General features: G+C 32.5%; 1 protein-coding gene across 5 annotated transcripts in view; it reads left to right on the top strand.

The window, feature by feature from the left end:
* Positions 1 to 19,142, top strand: part of LOC129224570 (ras GTPase-activating protein nGAP-like) — a 471,622-nt gene that overhangs the window by 425,015 nt on the left and 27,465 nt on the right. For all 5 annotated transcript variants that reach the window (XM_054859047.1, XM_054859048.1, XM_054859050.1 and 2 more), the window contains 7 exons: positions 9,672 to 9,769; positions 11,396 to 11,617; positions 14,170 to 14,271; positions 14,356 to 14,457; positions 15,720 to 15,805; positions 18,708 to 18,762; positions 18,842 to 18,959. In XM_054859047.1, the coding sequence (XP_054715022.1) occupies positions 9,672 to 9,769; positions 11,396 to 11,617; positions 14,170 to 14,271; positions 14,356 to 14,457; positions 15,720 to 15,805; positions 18,708 to 18,762; positions 18,842 to 18,959 (783 nt within the window). The remainder of the gene's footprint in view (positions 1 to 9,671; positions 9,770 to 11,395; positions 11,618 to 14,169; positions 14,272 to 14,355; positions 14,458 to 15,719; positions 15,806 to 18,707; positions 18,763 to 18,841; positions 18,960 to 19,142) is intronic.

The following is a 19,142-nucleotide window of genomic DNA, read 5'->3' as shown; positions in this document are numbered from 1 at the left end:
GCTTTCTTTTCGAACCCAGAAACTGTTTATCAATTGTATAGTTAATACCACGAAACAAGATATTAATGTACATCGCTCTCTATTTAAAAAAAAAAAAAAAAAAAAACACGAATGTGCTCAAACTTGCATGCCGTATAAGAAGAACACGACATTTTAAAAGGAATTTTTTTTTAACTTCACCCACATAATTAGACTATAACCCCCCTCGCCCCCAATTCTAACTCTTTGAGGATAGAAGTACTGTATTGCGTAGCTAAAAACACACACACACACACACATTTCTTTGTCTGATTTTAGCCTTTATGGTTTCTGGAACTCTTTCAAGCTAACATATTTCTTTTTAATAATGTTTTGTAAAAAAAGAAAAGAAAGAAAAAACATGAATACGTATTTTGGAATTAAAAATATTAAATAAAATTAAAGTGCACTTTATTTTTTTTTTAGCAGCTATAAATTACTAACACTGTAAATAACCATCTGATTAAAAATAAATGGATTACTAAAAATGAAATTTTAAAAATGTTGCTATTTTACCGTTGACAAAGAAAAATCCAACGAACTTTTGCTAAACACAATGATATCGAAGAAATCATTTAGTTTCATTCGAAAAACGAAAAAAATAATTACAGAACTCTGAACTTGACTTAAATACATTTAAATGAAAAATTGTTGATACACTTTAACTTGATTGTTGTTGGAATGAGCCCAATACTTAGGCCAACACGCAAAACCTATTAATAGTTCATTGACTTCGAGTCTCATTTCAGCTTTTCAGTTTCGTTTACTGACTGATTATCATGACTGTCTCTATATGGACATGGTTACATTTTAATTTTACACTATCACTTCATGTACACCTAGATAATGGCATGTGAAGTGTTTATTAACGAACGACCGCAACTATATCTAGTTTTTCTTGTCGATAGGTTATCTTCTTCCCCACTGATCCCTCGTTTTCCCTCTTTTGCTTCAGACCTAAGATTTCAGCAACCTTTTTTTTTTTTCACTACAAGAGAAGAAAGATTTGCCTTTCATATATCGCCTGTATGTCTTTCAATAAGTGAAAGAAAAATGACTCCCCAAAATGAACCTCTCGCTTTCTCCGAATGCGTCGAATACCTATCTATACTCGGACATGCCTCAGCTACTTCCAATTCCGAAAAAAAAGTGGAGGGGAAAAAGTAAAGAATGCTAGTTACAAAAGAATTTGGTTACCTTCAAGGGTCAGAACTGTATTTAGAAAGGAGAATTTGAAAAAAACTCTTTAGAGCTTTTGGCGAAGTTCAGTTAGGGCCTAAACTTTCGTTTGTTCTATAAAGGTCATTTCACGATATTTTGGACAACTATGAAGAGTCCGTAATATGACCTTTTTTGCCATAACTTTTAAATTTACAGTTTGATTAGCATATAATTTAATTTTGAGTTTGTCCTACCAAGACACAGGCTGAAATTAAAATAATTTGCAAATCAAACAGTAAAATAAATAGTTAGGGCAAAAAAGTGTCATGTTACGGACTCGACATTTGTCTGGAATACCGTGAAATGTCTCATAAATATTATTGCGTCAATGTTCTACAGTTGGGGCAAACCTAACCTGGTATTATTGTTAAGGCTATGCAGAGCTTCATCCTAGCATTATGGCCCTGCCAAGCAGGGCCGCGCCAAGCCTGATCCGCGTCGTTGTGCAAGTGTCTGTTAAGCGCCTTTATGTAGTGGCGTTTCGGAAAAAATATAGTTAACACCTGAAGCGAGGTTTTGTAGACATACATAATATGGAAATATATATATATATATATGTTTGGTAAAAATAAAATAAATAAATAAATAAAAATGAACAGCGAGTAAACATTTTTTGCTTTGCCACAATTTACTGTTAAAAACATTTATTGAAACATAAATTTTTATTTTTTAAAAATTACCTTTGAAAGCAAATTTATATTTGTTTATGAATTACATACTGAACACATCTTATACCAAATAAACTGATTGACACTAGCAACTTGAAGTTAGGAACGAATTAATTTAATACTTAATGATGTTACAAATTAGAAAAATATAGAGCTTATGATATGTATAAATATAAACGAGTTAATATATGTTTTCATTAATTATTCAAAGTAAATTATATAAAGCACATTGAATCTTTCCACATGATCGCATTGGATCAATTTCAAGACATACAACATGCAAAAAATGAACAAATAAATGAAACTATTTAAATCAAATTAAGGAAGCTAAACATCTATTAGAAGTTAAGTTACAGGAATTGTACTAGTAGAGTTTAGTTTTTCGCAAATTGATTCATAAGTAAATCTATGTCTAAATTTGTAACTTAGATGAGGCCCCAGGGTGTTTTGGGATTTTGATTCAATTTTACGTTCCTTCTTATTCAAATTTTATGTTGCTATTAAATAACTTTTGTAAATCCTATACTTGGTCTAAAGTAATTTTTAGTTTTAAAATTTCTCTGCTGTAGCTAATCACTCAGGAAGGACAGTTATCTGGTTGAAAGCGAATGTTTCTCAAAAAATTCTTCTTCAACTCAAAAAATTTTAATTGAAGGGGGGGGGGGGTGACAATGAGGAAGCTGCGCAATATACATATATTTTGCAATGAAACAAACCTGGGAATCATTTCTGATTTTTCTTTCAGGAAAGAAAACCTTTTGTATCATTTCTTTTTCTAGTAGAGGGGGGGGGGGCAGTCCAAAATGAAGGTTACAAGGATGAAACATGTGCTTAAAATAGCAGTGTAAGTTTTTGTTGATAATCGTGATTATTGTCTTGAAATTTCATATAATTGTATCTTTTTTTTCTTCTTTTTTTTTAAGTTCTCACTCTAACTCCTGAAAATGTGAAAGAGTCCTTTCCAGAAATAACCAAACTCCCTCAAAATTTAATTACTTTCCTTTCTTTTCTCTCTTGGGTTCATAATTTCGTTTTCAGATGGTTCATGTTTTTCGTAGCTAAACTACTAAGGTTTTGATTGATTTATTATGATTATTATTAAACTTCTCTGGGAACTTCTTCAAATTCATGAAGTCATGCAGCTCATTTTACTACAGGTGAAGCGGGTCCATTCTTTATCAAGCATAAAGAAATCAGTTTAATGATTACAGGCTACAGATTCCCTTGAGAAATGGGAGAGAGAAAAAAAAATTGTCACGCTTTCGCGATTGTAACAATTCAATGATTCTTTTGATTGCGTCCTGTGAACGTTCTTTGTAAAAATAGCAGATGCGGCTCTAAAATTGAACTCGCGAACATTTGTCCAATCATGTCTTGTAGAAGAACAGAAGGACAAATGGTTTGCTTCACTAAATTCCGTTATCGACTGACCTTGCACGCCATGTTGAATTTAACATCTTGCCCAATAGGTGATCGTAACGCGAATGTTCACTAAAATTTGTTTCCTTATTCTGATGTATTGGTTTAAATGCTTTTTTCCTGTAAGGAAATGCACAACGATTTGAGAGCAATGCGTTTTGCTGTCGCGTAAAATTTCAACAGCATGTGTTATATTTCACAGGGGGTGCTCACCTGGGGGCGGAGGAAGCATGGCGCTGACTGAGCCATTAAAATTTTCAGAAGTATTTTTTTATTTGGAGGGGGGGGGGGAGCTTTGGTGTTTAGAGCGAGAAGGGGTTTCGCCGTTGCCCTTGGAGGGGGGCGGGATGTGTACCTCTGTATTTCAAATAACTGTGGGGATATATCTGTACCTCCTCAGAGCCAGAAGGACGTTCGTCTAATAATTACGATTTTCTGTTTATTAGTGCATTGGATGTAAGAAGCTTATCCCATCCCACATCGAGCCATGTGAACGTAATTCTTTAAAAAAAGAAAATTCCTTTTAAGTTTTTTAACAGGATTAAAAGAGCGCGCGTCACCCTGTATATAACAGAATTTTTTTTCCCTCTCTACTGTAAAATTATCATAATGTGACTTACGTTCCTCTGGCTCTAATGTACAGATTTATTGGTTTTGCAAATTAAAATAAGAAATTACACAGCATCGCTTATTGTACTTTTAAATTTTTGTATGGGTTTTAATTTGATTTGAAAGTTTAAATGATATTGATACACTGAAAATGGGCTTGTGGAAAAATTTATTCATGATTTATTGATTATCAATATCAACTATGAGCATCTCTAACCAAGGCCCGTCTAACTGAAAGGGAGGCCCAAGTCCCACAATGATTTGGAGGCCCCCCTCTGTATTCTATCACTTTAAATCAACGCAAAATAATGTTAAAATAATGTTTAACAATATAAAAAGAGAAATGTTTTCAATTAGTAAATCATTATTTTTTATTATTTTCGCCAAAAATACATGATTTTTTAATGCTATGCATAAGTATTTTAAAAAATTGGGGCCTCTTAGGAAGATAGGACTCCAGGCCTAGTTGGCCTGTGCGGTAACCAGACCTAGTCTCTAACTTTTGTTCAAGTGAACCAAGAGTAGGAGGAAAGGATGGGGGGGGGGGGGGATAAGATACAGCATAATAAATTACTGTCACTTATTGAGTATACAGTCTAACGCAAAAACGGCAAATTATTGTTTAAATTAATTAATTTGAAATGGGTTACGTCTTTATGGTTTAAAATCATGTAAATATTTTAATAAATGATTTCATCTCCATAAACGTTGTAACTAAAACAATTTTGTTTAATTAGAATTTTTTAGGCGTCTAAGACGTCTTCTGCGTTTAGAGCAACTTCTACTGGAAAGTTTCAAACTAAAAAGTTTTTTCTAAAAATTCTTTTTGCATATAGGTGTCAGTCACCTACTCAGCTGTTTCAAAGAAATATTGACAAATTTTATGTTTCTTCGATTTTTGGAGACTTGACTTGATCACGCGTTGTTTTTCTGAAATTGCTAAATTTCATTTGATTAGAGATATTTATAAGAAAAGTGAAGAAGTTAATTTTTCCGAATTTGTTGTTAGCTAGTTTTTTTTTTTTTTTTTTTTAGAGGGGAGAGGGGTCCTTTTTATTTTGTGAGCTAAAAATTGCGAAACATCTTTTGATATTAAAAGAATGAAGGGAGGGGGGAATGCGTCGGGTAACTACTACAACTAGGAAACTTTCAGCTGTTTCAAGAGAAACTCGACAAATTGTGTCCCCTTCCCCCCACACGAAACCCGTCATTTCAAAGCTTTCCTCTTGGGGGGTGGGTAAAAAGGTATGAATTCAATGCATTTCATAGCAAAAAACAAAGCTTGAAAAACAAGCAATCCCCCGTGATTGCACAAATGACGACCCCACATGTACCACTCACACACCACGGGTTTTTAGTTTTCTTTCCTGAGTATTTACAAAAAGATACTCTATTGAAAATTTACAATCTATCTTCCTTTTGGAGGTAGGTTCACTTCACTAGGCGTGGGAGGAACACTTAGGGGGGGGGGGGGGGAGCATTGCTGCATCTATTTTTTTTTTTATTATACTAAATATCGCCAATGCTGGGGGATTTAGTATACGATATGGTAACCCGAAGCGGATGCATTCCAAAGTTTCAAGCTACAATAGCCGTGACCATGGCTGCTACACCTGGTTCCTAATTGTAATCATGGATTCGCATTCTCATGTAGTGAAGTGAAAGCCTGCTATGTGGTGGCTGCTAACTCAGGTTACCGACGAAGTTTCTGTTTTGGCGCCCCATCGTTAGCACGTGGATGCCAGATGGGAAGTAGAAGCGATTTTCCTGTACTCGATTTTATTCGGTTTGTCGGAAGATTTATTGCAGGTGGTTAGCTTATCCTTTACGTGCTTCTTTGCAGTTTTATTGCTCGGAATATTGTTTTTGTCCTCTAATTGCGCTATCTAAAGTGATTTAGTGATGTCATTGTGTTTTTTAAGGGAAAGTTGTTTCTTTAACGAGAAATGAATCTTCTTGCTGCTGCAAATAAGCGACTGAAAAAAATTAAGGTAAGAGTTGTGCTGCGGTAAATGTAAAGAAACATTGTTATAAATTGTCTTACAAATTGGAGGAGGGGGGGGGGGACTCTCAACTGGTTCAGTTACAATATAACTAATAGTCATAGTTTTGAAACATGCGAATTAGTTTCGTTCAAATTAAAGGTATATTATCGATGCTGGAAACGAATTGAATAATTTTCACGTTGGCTTTTTCATTTCTGCGATACGTCAACAAATAGCTGTATTGTTATTTTCTTGTGGAACACAGTTTTCTGCAGTTTGTTATTTCTGTCAATGTTTACTTGTTTCTTTTAAATGTTGTAATTATGCATGTGACTGGATTTATGGGAGGCGTTGGCCTTGATCATTTTGAGATAATTTTAATAAGAGTATTTAATCTTGCTCTGAATCTAAAAAGTTCACCTCCTGGTAGTGGCAGGGCTGCTATCAGCCCCCCTCCCCCCCATGGGTGCGCACAGAAATTTTGGAGCCCGTCACAAATGACTTTTATGGGCCCCTCTTTATTGTTTACCCCTACGACGCTACATATATTTCAACCCTCATATTTCAAAAATGCCCCTTTCAGGCTCGGGCCCGGACCAACAGATGTCCCTTCTCCCCTTCTCTGCAGCCCCCCCCCCCTCCCTCATAAAACGTATTCCATTCGAATTCCGAGCCAGGCCCTGTTTAGCTGATGTGGCTTCTCATCGGCCCTAAATAGTAGTATGTTTGGGGCTACCTCCTGAGCCTCAGTAATATTCATTACAAAACTTAGGCATATCACTTGGAAGTGAGGTGAAAGGGAAAAAAATAATATTTATTGCACATATTCAAATGTATTTTTTCTATTTCTAAGGGTAAATTTTGGGACCAAGCTTGTCTTAAAGATTTTAACAAGTTTTGAATATTTGTGGCATGAAATTCTGAACATCTGAAATTCTCCCTAGTTTTATTTTTCTAAAATCTGTCTTGATATTTAATTTTTGTCAAAGTATGCTCAAAGCTTCTCTGACATCTGTTGTATTAAAATTATTTCAAGTTTGTATCAACTTGCTGTGTTGTTGGTGAAGGGATAGAGGAGCTAAACAAATATTAGGTTCCTTAATAAACATATATTATATAAAAACTAGAAAATCACCGGTCAAGGTCTGACAGGTGAAAATTGTTTCTACATTTGTACGAACCCATCACCTGTTTGGTGATATTTTGATTGTTGAAATTTCAACCCTAACTCCAGTGGATTATTCTTAAACTTCAGTAGGTAGCATTCATTGTTGACCATTTTTTCTTTTCTATATTCTCCTGAAATGACACAGTCTTACAGTGGCGTACCGAAGGGGGGGCGGAGGGGGCGGTCCGCCCCAGGCCCCGCTTTGACATAGGCCCCCAAATCTCAATTTTTGGTTTTCACCAATATTGTCGCATATCTTGGTTTGAATGCTTAAACAAGTTGGCTTAATAAATCATAATTTTTTTAAAAACCAAATATTTGTTCAGGGATACAATCAATACCTCTTCGGGATCAATGGAGGGTTTATGATACCCAGGCCCCGCTTTGACATAGGCCCCAAAATTTTAATTCGTTTTCTTTTTCGCCAGACGTGCCTTATGTCATGGTTTAGATAAATAAAAAGTTGACTTTTCATGTAGAATGAATATTTTCTCAGTGACTCTTCCCTAAACAAAGAGAGGGCAAATTATGTCCCAAAGGCCCCGTTTTGACATAAGCCCCGAAATTGTATCTTATTTTTTCCAGTAGATCTGTCATATACATCATGATTAGAAATATTATTTAGTTACCTATATATGCGAGTATATATCATAAATTTTGTTAAATATGACTTTTTTTCATAGTGACCCGTCTTAGTGTGTACAAAGGCACATGAGCGCTTGGGCCACGAATTTAATGGGGGCCCCAAATTTTTAAATTAACCAAACCTATAAAAATCGTTTGCTTTTATTTCGTTAAGTGCTTTCAGCAAAGTTTTATGCATTTTTTTTTCAAACAATTTATTTAAAAAAAAAAAAAAAAAAAAAAAAAAAAAAAAAAAAAAAAAAAAAAAAACGAATTCATAGCAGATGCACGTTTATAATTTTTAATCATTACAGTATACAGCTAAAATATCTGTTTTATGTTTTGTTTTGTGTATTAAGACTACGATGGTCTAGTCTTAATTCATACACTATTTTTGAAACCGAATTCAAACATATAACCAAGAAAATCCATTCCTAAATGAGCAGTTGTCTATCCTTTGTGGCGTTGGAAGAATCAGCCAGATAAATTTTTCTTTTTACCATCAGCTGCACTTCTGTGGTTTTAAATTTCGTCTTCTGCCCGAAGCTATAACTTCTAAGAGCAAATCGGATGGACCCCTTCTGACTCAAGCAAAGGGGACTTCCTCTTTGCTATGCCCCTTTCGACAGCATAAAACTGTTTAATTGGTCAATCCTTCAGGACTTTTGACCTTGACTGCATAATATCTCCTCCCATCCATTCTATACTCGATTGCAAGCTCACTTGACTATGGAGAAATGAGCTGCGGCCAAGCGAAAGAAATAGTTCCTAGCGCTTTGTCCGATAATCGGGGGAAATTACGCTCTTCGCTTTAGAAATCGGTTCTATATTTTGAATGCTCTCATTTCTACACATGCGTATAAGGTCAGTAAAATGTAGTTACTAATATTTTTAAAAAATATTTCAATTCATGAGTACTAATTGAATTTTGTAATGAAGAATTGCAACTTCTATACAACTAGATTAGAATTAGCTGCTTTAATTTGTTTTATATGTTTTTAAATATATACTTGGATGTTCAGATGCAATAATTTTTTTAAATACAATATAATTTTAAGATTTTTTTCTGTTTCTGATATTTTCTGACAGCACAATTTTATTAAAAATATAGTATTTACTTAATTTTACTTAAAACCATGTGTTTTACTGTGGTATTTACAATAGTGTCCGAAATCAAACCAACACTACCTGAAATATGTAAAAATGTACCACTTAAAGTAATTACTGTAAATATGGTACGTACACATAGTTTGAGAGACTTCAGTTTCAATACCAGATAGGCCCCCATTTCGAGTAGCGCCCCAGGCCCCCATCCGCCTTGGTACGCCACTGCAGTCTTACCAGTAAAATTGTTTTAGGTTGCTGGATCGAGTTCTGCCTTGTCAGAATATAAAGCGTTTCTCTGCATATAAAACATTACCAAAACATATTATCAAATTATCATGGCGTGGCACGAGTTTCATTGTTGAAGCACGCGGGTTACTTGATCATTCACTATTATTTATATGAAAATGTCTGCTTTGAAAATTAAAAAATAGAATTTAGCTACTAAAATATTTTTCAGTGTGTAAGAAGTAGGACTTGAGTTATATTTATAAAGATAAATTATTTTGGGATAAATAGGGATAAGATTAATTTTGATCAGTGTTTTATGAAAGCTGTGTTAGATACCCATTGTATTAGCAGTTGACTTTAATTAAAAGTATTTATTACTTGTGATTACTTTTCAATAAGCAACAATAATAACACAATGTAAGTCTTATTTTTGTTTATTGACAAGCCTGTTTATTATTAGAAAGTCAATTTTATATATTTTGATTAGTTTATTATTTTCTTCCTTTTCTTCTGGCTTTGTTTTAAGCTTTGTTCTATGCTAGTATAAACTTCCATTGTACTTAGCCTTATAAAGTGATTTGTAGATAATGTGAATGTTACAACTTTATTTTTTTTTTATTACAGAACTTTTTCTCCAAGCGAAGTTTCAAAAGCAATCCCTTGAAACGTACAAAAAGTGTGACAAAGCTTGAGCGAAAAAGATGTACCATCGATGGCGACAGGTATTTTTTTCTTTTTCTTTTTTTTTTAAGAGAAGATTTAACATTTTAGTAACAAAACTTATTCACTTATCTTTTCATATCTAAACCTGATTGAATTCTTTAGAATCAGAAAGATTAAAATAACATTAGCATGATAAATTAACATTTTTGCCATCAGAATGATAATTTCAGAGGCAGGCTAGATCCCACCCTATTTTTTGATAAAGAAGTCAAGGATGCAAATGTCACTCGCCCTCCTTTTGTAAAGTCTTGATCATGTCCCTATTTCTTTCAAAAATTATTGCTGTATGGATTTATTTTCACCATTTTGCATTTGATATCGATTTCTATGTCTAGTAAAAAACTTGAAGTTAAGCAACAAAATTGGTTTATATTGAGAAAAGTTCAAAATGTGTCTGAATAGAATAGTGAAACCACGATTTTAGGTTTCTCAATGGACTGGGTTTAAAACACATAAAATATGGGAAATACATAGGAAGCAAAAATCAAATAGGAAAAATAATGGTAGTTAAAGGTGCCACTTTCAAAAGGTATAATATCTATATTTTACGAAAACAACATTGTTATATCATTTTAGATCATTTCAACACATTTAGTTGCGAATCCGGGCATTTAGATTGAAAATAGTTGGTAACAGCTTTTTAGTCATTGAATTCAAAGGAAATGCAGCATCTTCCAGGGTTGAATACTTCTCAAGTGTTTTTCCTGATCTTGAAAGAAAATAGTCTTTTAAAATTTATAAGCTCTTCAATGCAATATTGAAAAAAGGGACGGGCTGTGCGTTTGTTTCTTCTTGTTCATTTTCTTTGGTGGATGAAAGGAGCATAAGGTTGACTATGATGGATGGAGAAGTAGCATTTCTGTTTCCATTCATAAACTTTCAAGAACTTGGATTATCTCTTTTAAAAGTACAAATGAAACTTTTTTTTTTGGTTTTGTTTTGTTTTTTACTTTCCAGGGAAAACATAAAATGCAGAAAAATAAATTTACAATCTGGGTTTAAATTATTAGTGTACAGTAAACTCCAGATTATCCGTGGAATCGGAGGGCACAAGTACTGCGGATGAGCCGCTAAAATGAGGGACAAATAAGGTAACATTGTCCTTCCTCAAAAACTTGGCTGTATTGATTCATAAAACTTTCTACAAACATTGAAGATATGCACAGAACAGTAAAAATATTTTATATTTTTGCGCAACAGAACAAAACATCGACAAAGTACAAGAGCAAGTACGATGAAGAAAGCACAAAAAATAAATAAGCAAAAAAATTAATTAAAAAAAACAACAGAGTTGAAATTTACAATTTTTCAAAAAAAAAAAACAGCTATTGGTATTTGCTTTAAGCTGCAAAAATACATGCTCCTGATTGTTGGTTGACTCGCGGATAAGCTGCCCCACAGAAAATTGCGAGTTTACTGTATTGAAAAGCTGAGAACTGAAGAAAAAACGTGAAATGCGGAAAAACGTTGGTTCTGAGAACTTAAAATCTATTTTTCACTGTATGTCTCAAGATTTTATTTTAATTCTATTTGTCATCCTATTTTGACAAGTTTAGATTTATATATTCTTATAATTTTTGTTCATATTACTTTATTCATATTTCATTATTCATATTACTTTATAGCGTCACACCTTCAATGCTGCGTACATCAAGGTCACACGAATCTTTACTTCAGTCAAGTCCTGGAGTATTAGCAACATTAGATCTTTCCCATGGTGATGTGCAGGTGGCAGCCTTACACAGTAGCCTAATTGGGCAAGAGAACTGCTTCCAAATGATCTCCAATGGTGGAACTCGATTTTATACCTGTAGGACCAAAGAAGAAAGGGATCAATGGCTATATAGGTATGTAAAGAATTTTGGTTTTCTATGTTTGTTGCTAAAGTGTCAAAAGTGTGACCTTTCAATTTCTAAACAACTGGTTTATTTAAAATAAAAATTTAATTTTTGTGACTTTGAATTTGAAAATTATATAAACTGTACTACAGCAAAGGGTCATAAAATTTTAAAACAGGAAAAGAATATAATAGATTTTGATTAAAAAAAACAAAAGCTGGTGTTTTTTTTTTTTTTTGAAAAGAATGTTATTGAGTGTGAAGTCTAAAAGTTGGGAGCCCATCGGAACACATTTTCGAAGGCCCCTTTGTCTAACACAGAACTAGATAAATTCTTGATCATGTATCATTTGCATTTATGAATCCTCTTCCCCTATAATCCCGTATGACCGTGGAGACCACTAGTAATAGCAACATGGTAAATCTGTTGCTAGCAGAATTCATTAAAATTTCCCTTTAAGAAAGATTTTTTTAATTAATAACTAGAGACGTACCGAGTAGCACTTTGGCCGAGTACCGAGTACTCGGCCTTTTACTACTTTTCTCCGCACACACCCCACCTCTTAGCCGTAGGCCTTAGGTTCCACCGCCCGGGGGGTCCGCGTAGCGGGCCCCCCGCACGGCTGGGTGCGGCGGTCGATAGTCGTATCATGCTACGGACGTACTTGATGCTTATTGCGTCGGGGAAGGTCCCCGTGCTGGGCGTCAGCCCAGCTGGGAGTTTACCCCTTGATGTGTGGGTCTTGCTCACCGTGAGATACGGTATAACTCCCCGTACCTCGTTAGTGTGCCATGACCCCCGGCCTTTTACTACTCGGCCGAGTACCGAGTTACCGAGTAACTCGGCCTTTCACTACTCGGCCGAGTTTCCCAGTACCATTTATGTTGAAAGAAGGACCACCGACACACATCGATGAATTTGAACTTATTGAAGTAGTAGTATAGACCTCCTTGTCCATATAATAGTTTTTAAACTAAATTCCTGCTGAAATTTAACTACAAAATTTTGCAAAAATAATATTTTTTTAAATTAAAAATGAATAAATAAAAGGTATGACTTATCAAGTTGGAATTAAAACAAATTACACAAATTTATTCATTATAGGTCTAGTTCGATAAACAAATAATATTTAAAAGCAAAAAAACAAATGTGCAGGAACACTGCAGACACGTTTTTCTGTGTTACAAGGATCGTCTTTTCAGTGCATAACATGTGAACTAAAGAATGTAAAGGCATACGACAAAAAATTCGACTTTTGCCGGATGCCTTTAAATCAACGAGCTCACATTTTGTGCATTGAAAAAGAAATTCCTCGTAACGCCAAAACATGTGTCTGCAGTGATCCTGCACTGTGCTTCTAACGTTGTTTTATTTCCTTTTATTTTTAAAGCTAAGGTATTTTTATATATCTTATAACTAATTTTAGTTTGTGTAGCAAAAATTCCATATTTGCACAATTTTTAAGAAAAAAGTTTTATTAATTTTCGAGACATTCGAACCAAGATTTATTCCATTGAAGTATTTCAAACTTCATTATTCTAAAAATTTGAATTTGAATTGTAAATGGTTGCAGAAAATTATATATGCTTGAGCTTTTTTGTAAATTTTATTATATATTCAATTTTTTGCAACTACTCGGTATTGGCCGAGTATCTGATCAAAATTTGGCCGAGTACCGAGTACTCGGCATATTGGCCGAGTAGGCCGAGTACCGAGTAGTTACCGAGTACTCGGTACGTCTCTATTAATAACTGACTAATTTTTTTAAAATGCAGGCCTAATGTTCCTTGTAGGTAGTAGTTTTGAGCCTATGCATACGTTTTTAAATAAAAAGTTGGGCCCCAGGCATTGTTGGCCTGTGTGGTAAACAGGCTCTTATCGGAGCAAAGGAGAATGAGACATGAATCAGGTTAAAGTAGTCCTTCCTTGGAAATCTAAAGTTGAGAATAATGTTGAATTACAACAAAATGGACAGAGGTCTCTTAAACCTTATATCCTTGATGCCCACTTTAAGATCTTCAAAGGGAACATGGGTACCTATTCTAAGAAGCAAGGAGAGTTCTTTCATCAAGATGTGCCAAATTTTTAATGTTGCCACAAGGGAATCGATAATGAAGGTACAATGGGGAAGCTACAGTTCGCAGTTTATTTGTAAAAGTGATAAGGCATACATTTGCAAAACTAACCAATACAATATTGTTACTTTGTTTACATCTAGCGGATTGCTAAAGACGGTGCTGGTTGTGAATATCAAAGGTTTAGTTGTACATATCCCGAGTATATTTTGCATTAAAGCCAAACAAAAAGAATTGTTGTGCATTTTCTGCACTCTCATGAATTGCTAAGATGAAAAGGATGAGTGTGAGGGAGCATATTTCTTAGGCATTCACAAATTTAGAAATTCTCTTCAAAACCTATCATGTGTAATTGAACCAATTTTTATTGTTTTTTAATTATTAATGTTTGTTATCAGTATTCAGCATGGATTACTGAAACATGTCTGTGGTTAGTGTAAATTTTTGCTTTTAGTTTCTCATGCAAAATTTTTATTTTCCTTTTAGTCTTAGACGAACAATTCAACCTAATCAAGACAATGTTCGTCGAAAAGAAAACTCATTAAAAATATGGATCATGGAAGCAAAAGGAATGTCAGCTAAAAAAAGGTTTGATTAGTTTAAATTGCCTTTTTTGTTTTGTTTTTTAGATTTTATAATGCTTGGGTTTTAATGTACTTATTTTTCTTTTAGCAAATATTATTGTGAACTCTGCTTAGATAAGACGTTATATGCAAGAACGTCTTCCAAACAGAAAGGAGAGATGTGTTTTTGGGGAGAATATTTTGAATTTAAGTATGTAGGATGCAATATTTTCAAATATTTTCTTGTTAGTTCATAGTTATCTTAGTATAATTCAGCTGTATAGTGATACCAATGCATGTTCAATGTTTTGTTTTAGTTTAACATTATATTTATGTGTCACCCTCGCAAAAATAATACGAATTATGTCTGACCTTTCTAAATTTTGGCTATTAATTTTAACCATTTCTGCCAATTAATCATACTTTTTAAAATTGATTCTCCATTTTTTTTTTTTTTTTGTGTGTTATCAAATTTCAACAGTTTCTACATTAGTAACTTCTGAAGAATTAAAAAATATTTTGACTGTTGCGAGTAACAGGATGGGTAAATCGCAGAGTGGACTAATAAAAGACTTTTACAAAATTATTTTAACCATTAAAAAACGCTAAACTGTTGAATATGCATATACTGAAATAATGATCCTAAAACTATTGATTTGTCTACAGCTTAAAGAAAAAAACTTTTGTTATCATTATTACAAATATATCAGAGTGGACATTCAACAGTTGAAATTAACTATCGGAGAAAGGAAGATTACCCATTTCAAGCTTTATGCATATTTCTAAGAAGAAAAAATATAAACCACATGTACTTTTTAATATTTAGCTCTTTTTAAGTTTTGTAAAAAAAATATTTCAATTTCATTACATTTTAATTGGTAAAAAATCAATTCTTCAAAAAAAAAGGAAAAGAAACTTTTTTTTCCCCGCTGCTTTTAAACTACTGGTAATTTTGCATCTCAAATTGGGATAAAAATAAAAAAGGATCCCCCCCCCCCCATCTGTATTGCTATAATTATTATAATGTGAAAGATACAATTTCACTGATGTTTCATGTTTCAACCAAACATGGGCAGTTGGTGAGAAGCAAAGGGATACAAGTGACAAAATTAAAAATTTGGAGATAGCCAATGCAAATGGTAGATAAACCTCTCCTCTGTCTTGGGGCAAGAGATTGTACTAGTAGCCCTAGTAGGTGCTGCTGTACAACATAATTTAGAAAAAAATTTCAATGAAAGCCTATCTAGGATCTGAACTTTAAACGTGTTTTACTTAAAAGTTTAAATAGTCCACAAGTACTAATCAACTGACTTTTTAAACAAGGACAATTACCTGTTACAAATATTATTTTTATGCCCTTCGTAAATTACTTATGTAAAAATCATCGAAACTTGATTATACACAATTAAATGGAGAATCAATAAAGAAAGATGTGGTTGGTGGTAATTATTAATATTTATTTTTGTATTACAGTAGTCTACCAACTGTTGGAAGTATATTTGTCAATTTGTACAGAGAAGCTGACAAAAAGAAACGAAGAGACAAAAATGTGTTAATAGGTATGTCTTTTACTTAAGTGTTTGTTAAACCTTTGTTATATTTAATATTTTTATTGTTTAACTGTGTAAAGATAATAAAAATAAACACATTTAACAATGATGCTCTTTAAATGCAAAAAAAGAAAAGAAAAAAAACTAGATTGTCATGATTTGTAAAAGTAAATTAGTTTTTGTGTGTGTGTGTTTATTTCTGTTAAATTTATATTGGTTAAAAATATTTGAATTATGAAACTTTATTTTTACCTCTTTTGTGTGCCATGAAATAGTGTGAAAACAACTTATATATTTTTAATTTTAATATGAATATTTTTTTCTAGTAAATGACAGAAAACATTTAGTTTTAAACAGGGTGGGGATAGATCAGAGAAAAGTCAGGGAACTTTATCACTCAGGGAAAAATCTGGGAAATATCAGGAAATTTTGAAAAAATAACTAAAATTCAGGGAAAATTGATCAAATGATTTTTTTTTCTTCCTTGCAAAATGGAGAACTTTGATTCCCTACGAATTTTCCGCCAATTATTTGTTTTAAAAAAGTAAAATTAATGAGGTGTGATTATACAGTGCCGCATATTTGTGAATCTTTTTTCCTCAAGGTCAAAGTATTCAATCTTAGAATGAGCTTCCTAAGATTGCTTCTATGTCTGTAAAGTTGTTTATTTTACCTTGCTTGAATTTTCTTTCCAAGCATTCCAAGCTACCTAAAAATAACAACCCTATAGGCAAAAAGAAAAAGCCATTATTAATGACTTGGCTCTTTTGCCTTTACTCATTGTCTTGAAATAATAAGCATACTGTTATTACAATTTCAAGAAAAAAATCTTTGTTTTTTAAATTAATGCTGAAAAAATCTTAAAAGTTATCACTTGGCATTTTTAATTTAATTGCTAAAATAGAATTTTGAATGAAAATCTTTTTTTTTTGCCATGGTATTATTCACTGTCACTTCAGATTACAGATATTCAGGGTGGCGACAGATCAGGGAAATCAGGGAGATCAGGGAAAAGTCAGGGAACTTTATTAATTAGGGAAAAGTCAGGGAAATATCAGGGAATTTTGAAAAAATAACCAAAAATCAGGGAAAATTGATTTTTTGAAGAAAAAAAAATTTTTTTTGCTTTACAAAATTAAGTACTCTTAATTCCCTACGCATTTTCCGCCAATTATCTGTTCAAAAAAAAAAAAAAAATAAATAAAATAAAATAAAATTAATGAGGTGCGATTATACACTGCCGCATATTTGTGCATCTTTTTTCCTCAACGTCAAAGTATTGAATCTTACCTATTAACCACAGGATGAACTTCCTAAGATTGCTTTTGTGTCTGTTAGGTTGTTTATTTTACCTAGCTTGAAATTTCTTTTTACGCTTTCAATGCTACGTAAAAGAAACAACCATACAGGCAAAGAGGAAGCCTTCAATTATGCCTTAGCTCCTTTGCCTTTATTCCATTGTCTCGAAGTAATTAGCGTACTATAATCACGATTTCAAGAAGAAATCTTTGGTGTTTTAATTAATACTATAAAAGCTTAAAAGTTATTACTTCTTCGCGTTTTTAATTTAATTGCTAAAATTGAACTTTCAATTAAAAAAACTTTGTTTTTTATCGTTATACTATTTGTTATCACCTCAGATTATAAAGGTTTTCTTTTCTTCAGACTTTAGTGATTCTTTAATTTTATAATCAAGTTGTATTCTTCTTTTATATATTTTGAAATTAACTAATTGCTTTTTTTTTCCCTTTTTTCCCCCTTGCATTTCAAAGTTGTTTGTTACAAAAGCAATCTAAGATTTTTTCTCGTTACATACTGAAATCATTTGAAATAGAGTTAACTTGTGTACTTAAGTAAATATCTTTATTTTTTTATTGTTGAAATGCTGTATTCATTCATTAAAACCTATGTTCTTGATTATAGAAAAGCTCTCTATGATGGATGTCAAATGGTTTCATCTGTTTTGCATAAATATGTCAATTAGTTATATAAGAATAACTACATTACTTCTATTCTTTCACTATTACTTGTTATTCTTGCAACAATTATTATACTGTTTGAAAACTTAGAACTAAAAAGTAATTGAAATTATTTTGAACTATCATAAATACACATGTTTTTAAAAGTAATTTTAATAGTTTCTTAAATTCTTATGCTAAGTAGTTTCTGGAAGTAAATTTTTTTTTTTTTTTAATTTTCTCTTTAGTTCTACAACTTTACATAACTTAAAACGTTTAAAATACTGCATTTTATACAAACATACAATGGATTTCAAGTAAAGCAAAGAAAGAAAACCATTATCATTGGTAACGTAAATCAGGGAAATTTGGTGAACTTAATCAGGGAAAAGTCAGGGAACTTTTTTTCATAGTTCCTGTCGCCACCCTGATATTTCTTTAAGAGTGGTTTTAATAATTTCTTAGAATTCTTATGTTAGCTGGTTCCTGGAAGTATTTGTTTTGGATTTCCTTTCCTACAATATTTCTCTGTCGATAATTTAATATACTATTTTACCAAAACAAAAAAAAAAGGAACACCTTTTCAAAATATATTTTTAATTAACCGCTTAAACCCTTCTAAACACTGCAATTTTTAAATTATGCAATGCTTTTCAGGTAGGTCAAAGAAAGAAAACCATTATCATTGGTAACATAAATCAGGGATATTTGGTGAACTTAATCAGGGAAATCAGGAAAAAGTCAAGAGAACTTTTTTTTCCAGTTTCTGTCGCCACCCTGTTAAATAAATTGCACTTTTTGTTTCTTATTTAACATTCTTTTCCATTTCTAACTTTTATTCATCAAAAGCTTGATAACATTTTGTGACGAGTAATTTTACCAAGTTGTGCCAATGCTTTCAATAATCTTTTCACTTAGATTTGCCATTGTTAAACTACTTTTACATTTTGCAGGCTGTGTACATATTTCAGTTTCTAGTATAAATGGAAAACATTACATTGAAAAGTGGTATGTTAATGATCTTTAATTCATTTTAAATAATTAAACTGTTTCATGCATTGTTCTAAGTATCTTTCAATTCGTAAAGGTATACTGTTGCCACAGAAAAAGGTGCTAATGGAAAAGAGTGCCCATCTATGAGGATCAAATCTTGTTTTCAAACAATTGAAGTTTTGCCTCTTATAGTGTATAAAGATTTATTACAGGTGTGTAAATATTTTTTTTCAACTATAATTAAATTCACAAAATATGTATTTGTACAATTTCTTCTTCATCATGCAAAATGCAAATTTATTTTATCCCTCGATTGTTCTATTATAAAGTATTCAGAACTGAACTGTGCTGAATCTTGTAAAAGAAGTTCTTGGACTACTTAGAGGCGTTCAGAA

This window comes from Uloborus diversus, chromosome 6, assembly GCF_026930045.1.
Source record: "Uloborus diversus isolate 005 chromosome 6, Udiv.v.3.1, whole genome shotgun sequence".
Taxonomy (NCBI): domain Eukaryota; kingdom Metazoa; phylum Arthropoda; class Arachnida; order Araneae; family Uloboridae; genus Uloborus; species Uloborus diversus.
Note: the sequence above shows the minus strand (reverse complement) of the source record. Positions and strands in the feature narration are given on the sequence as shown.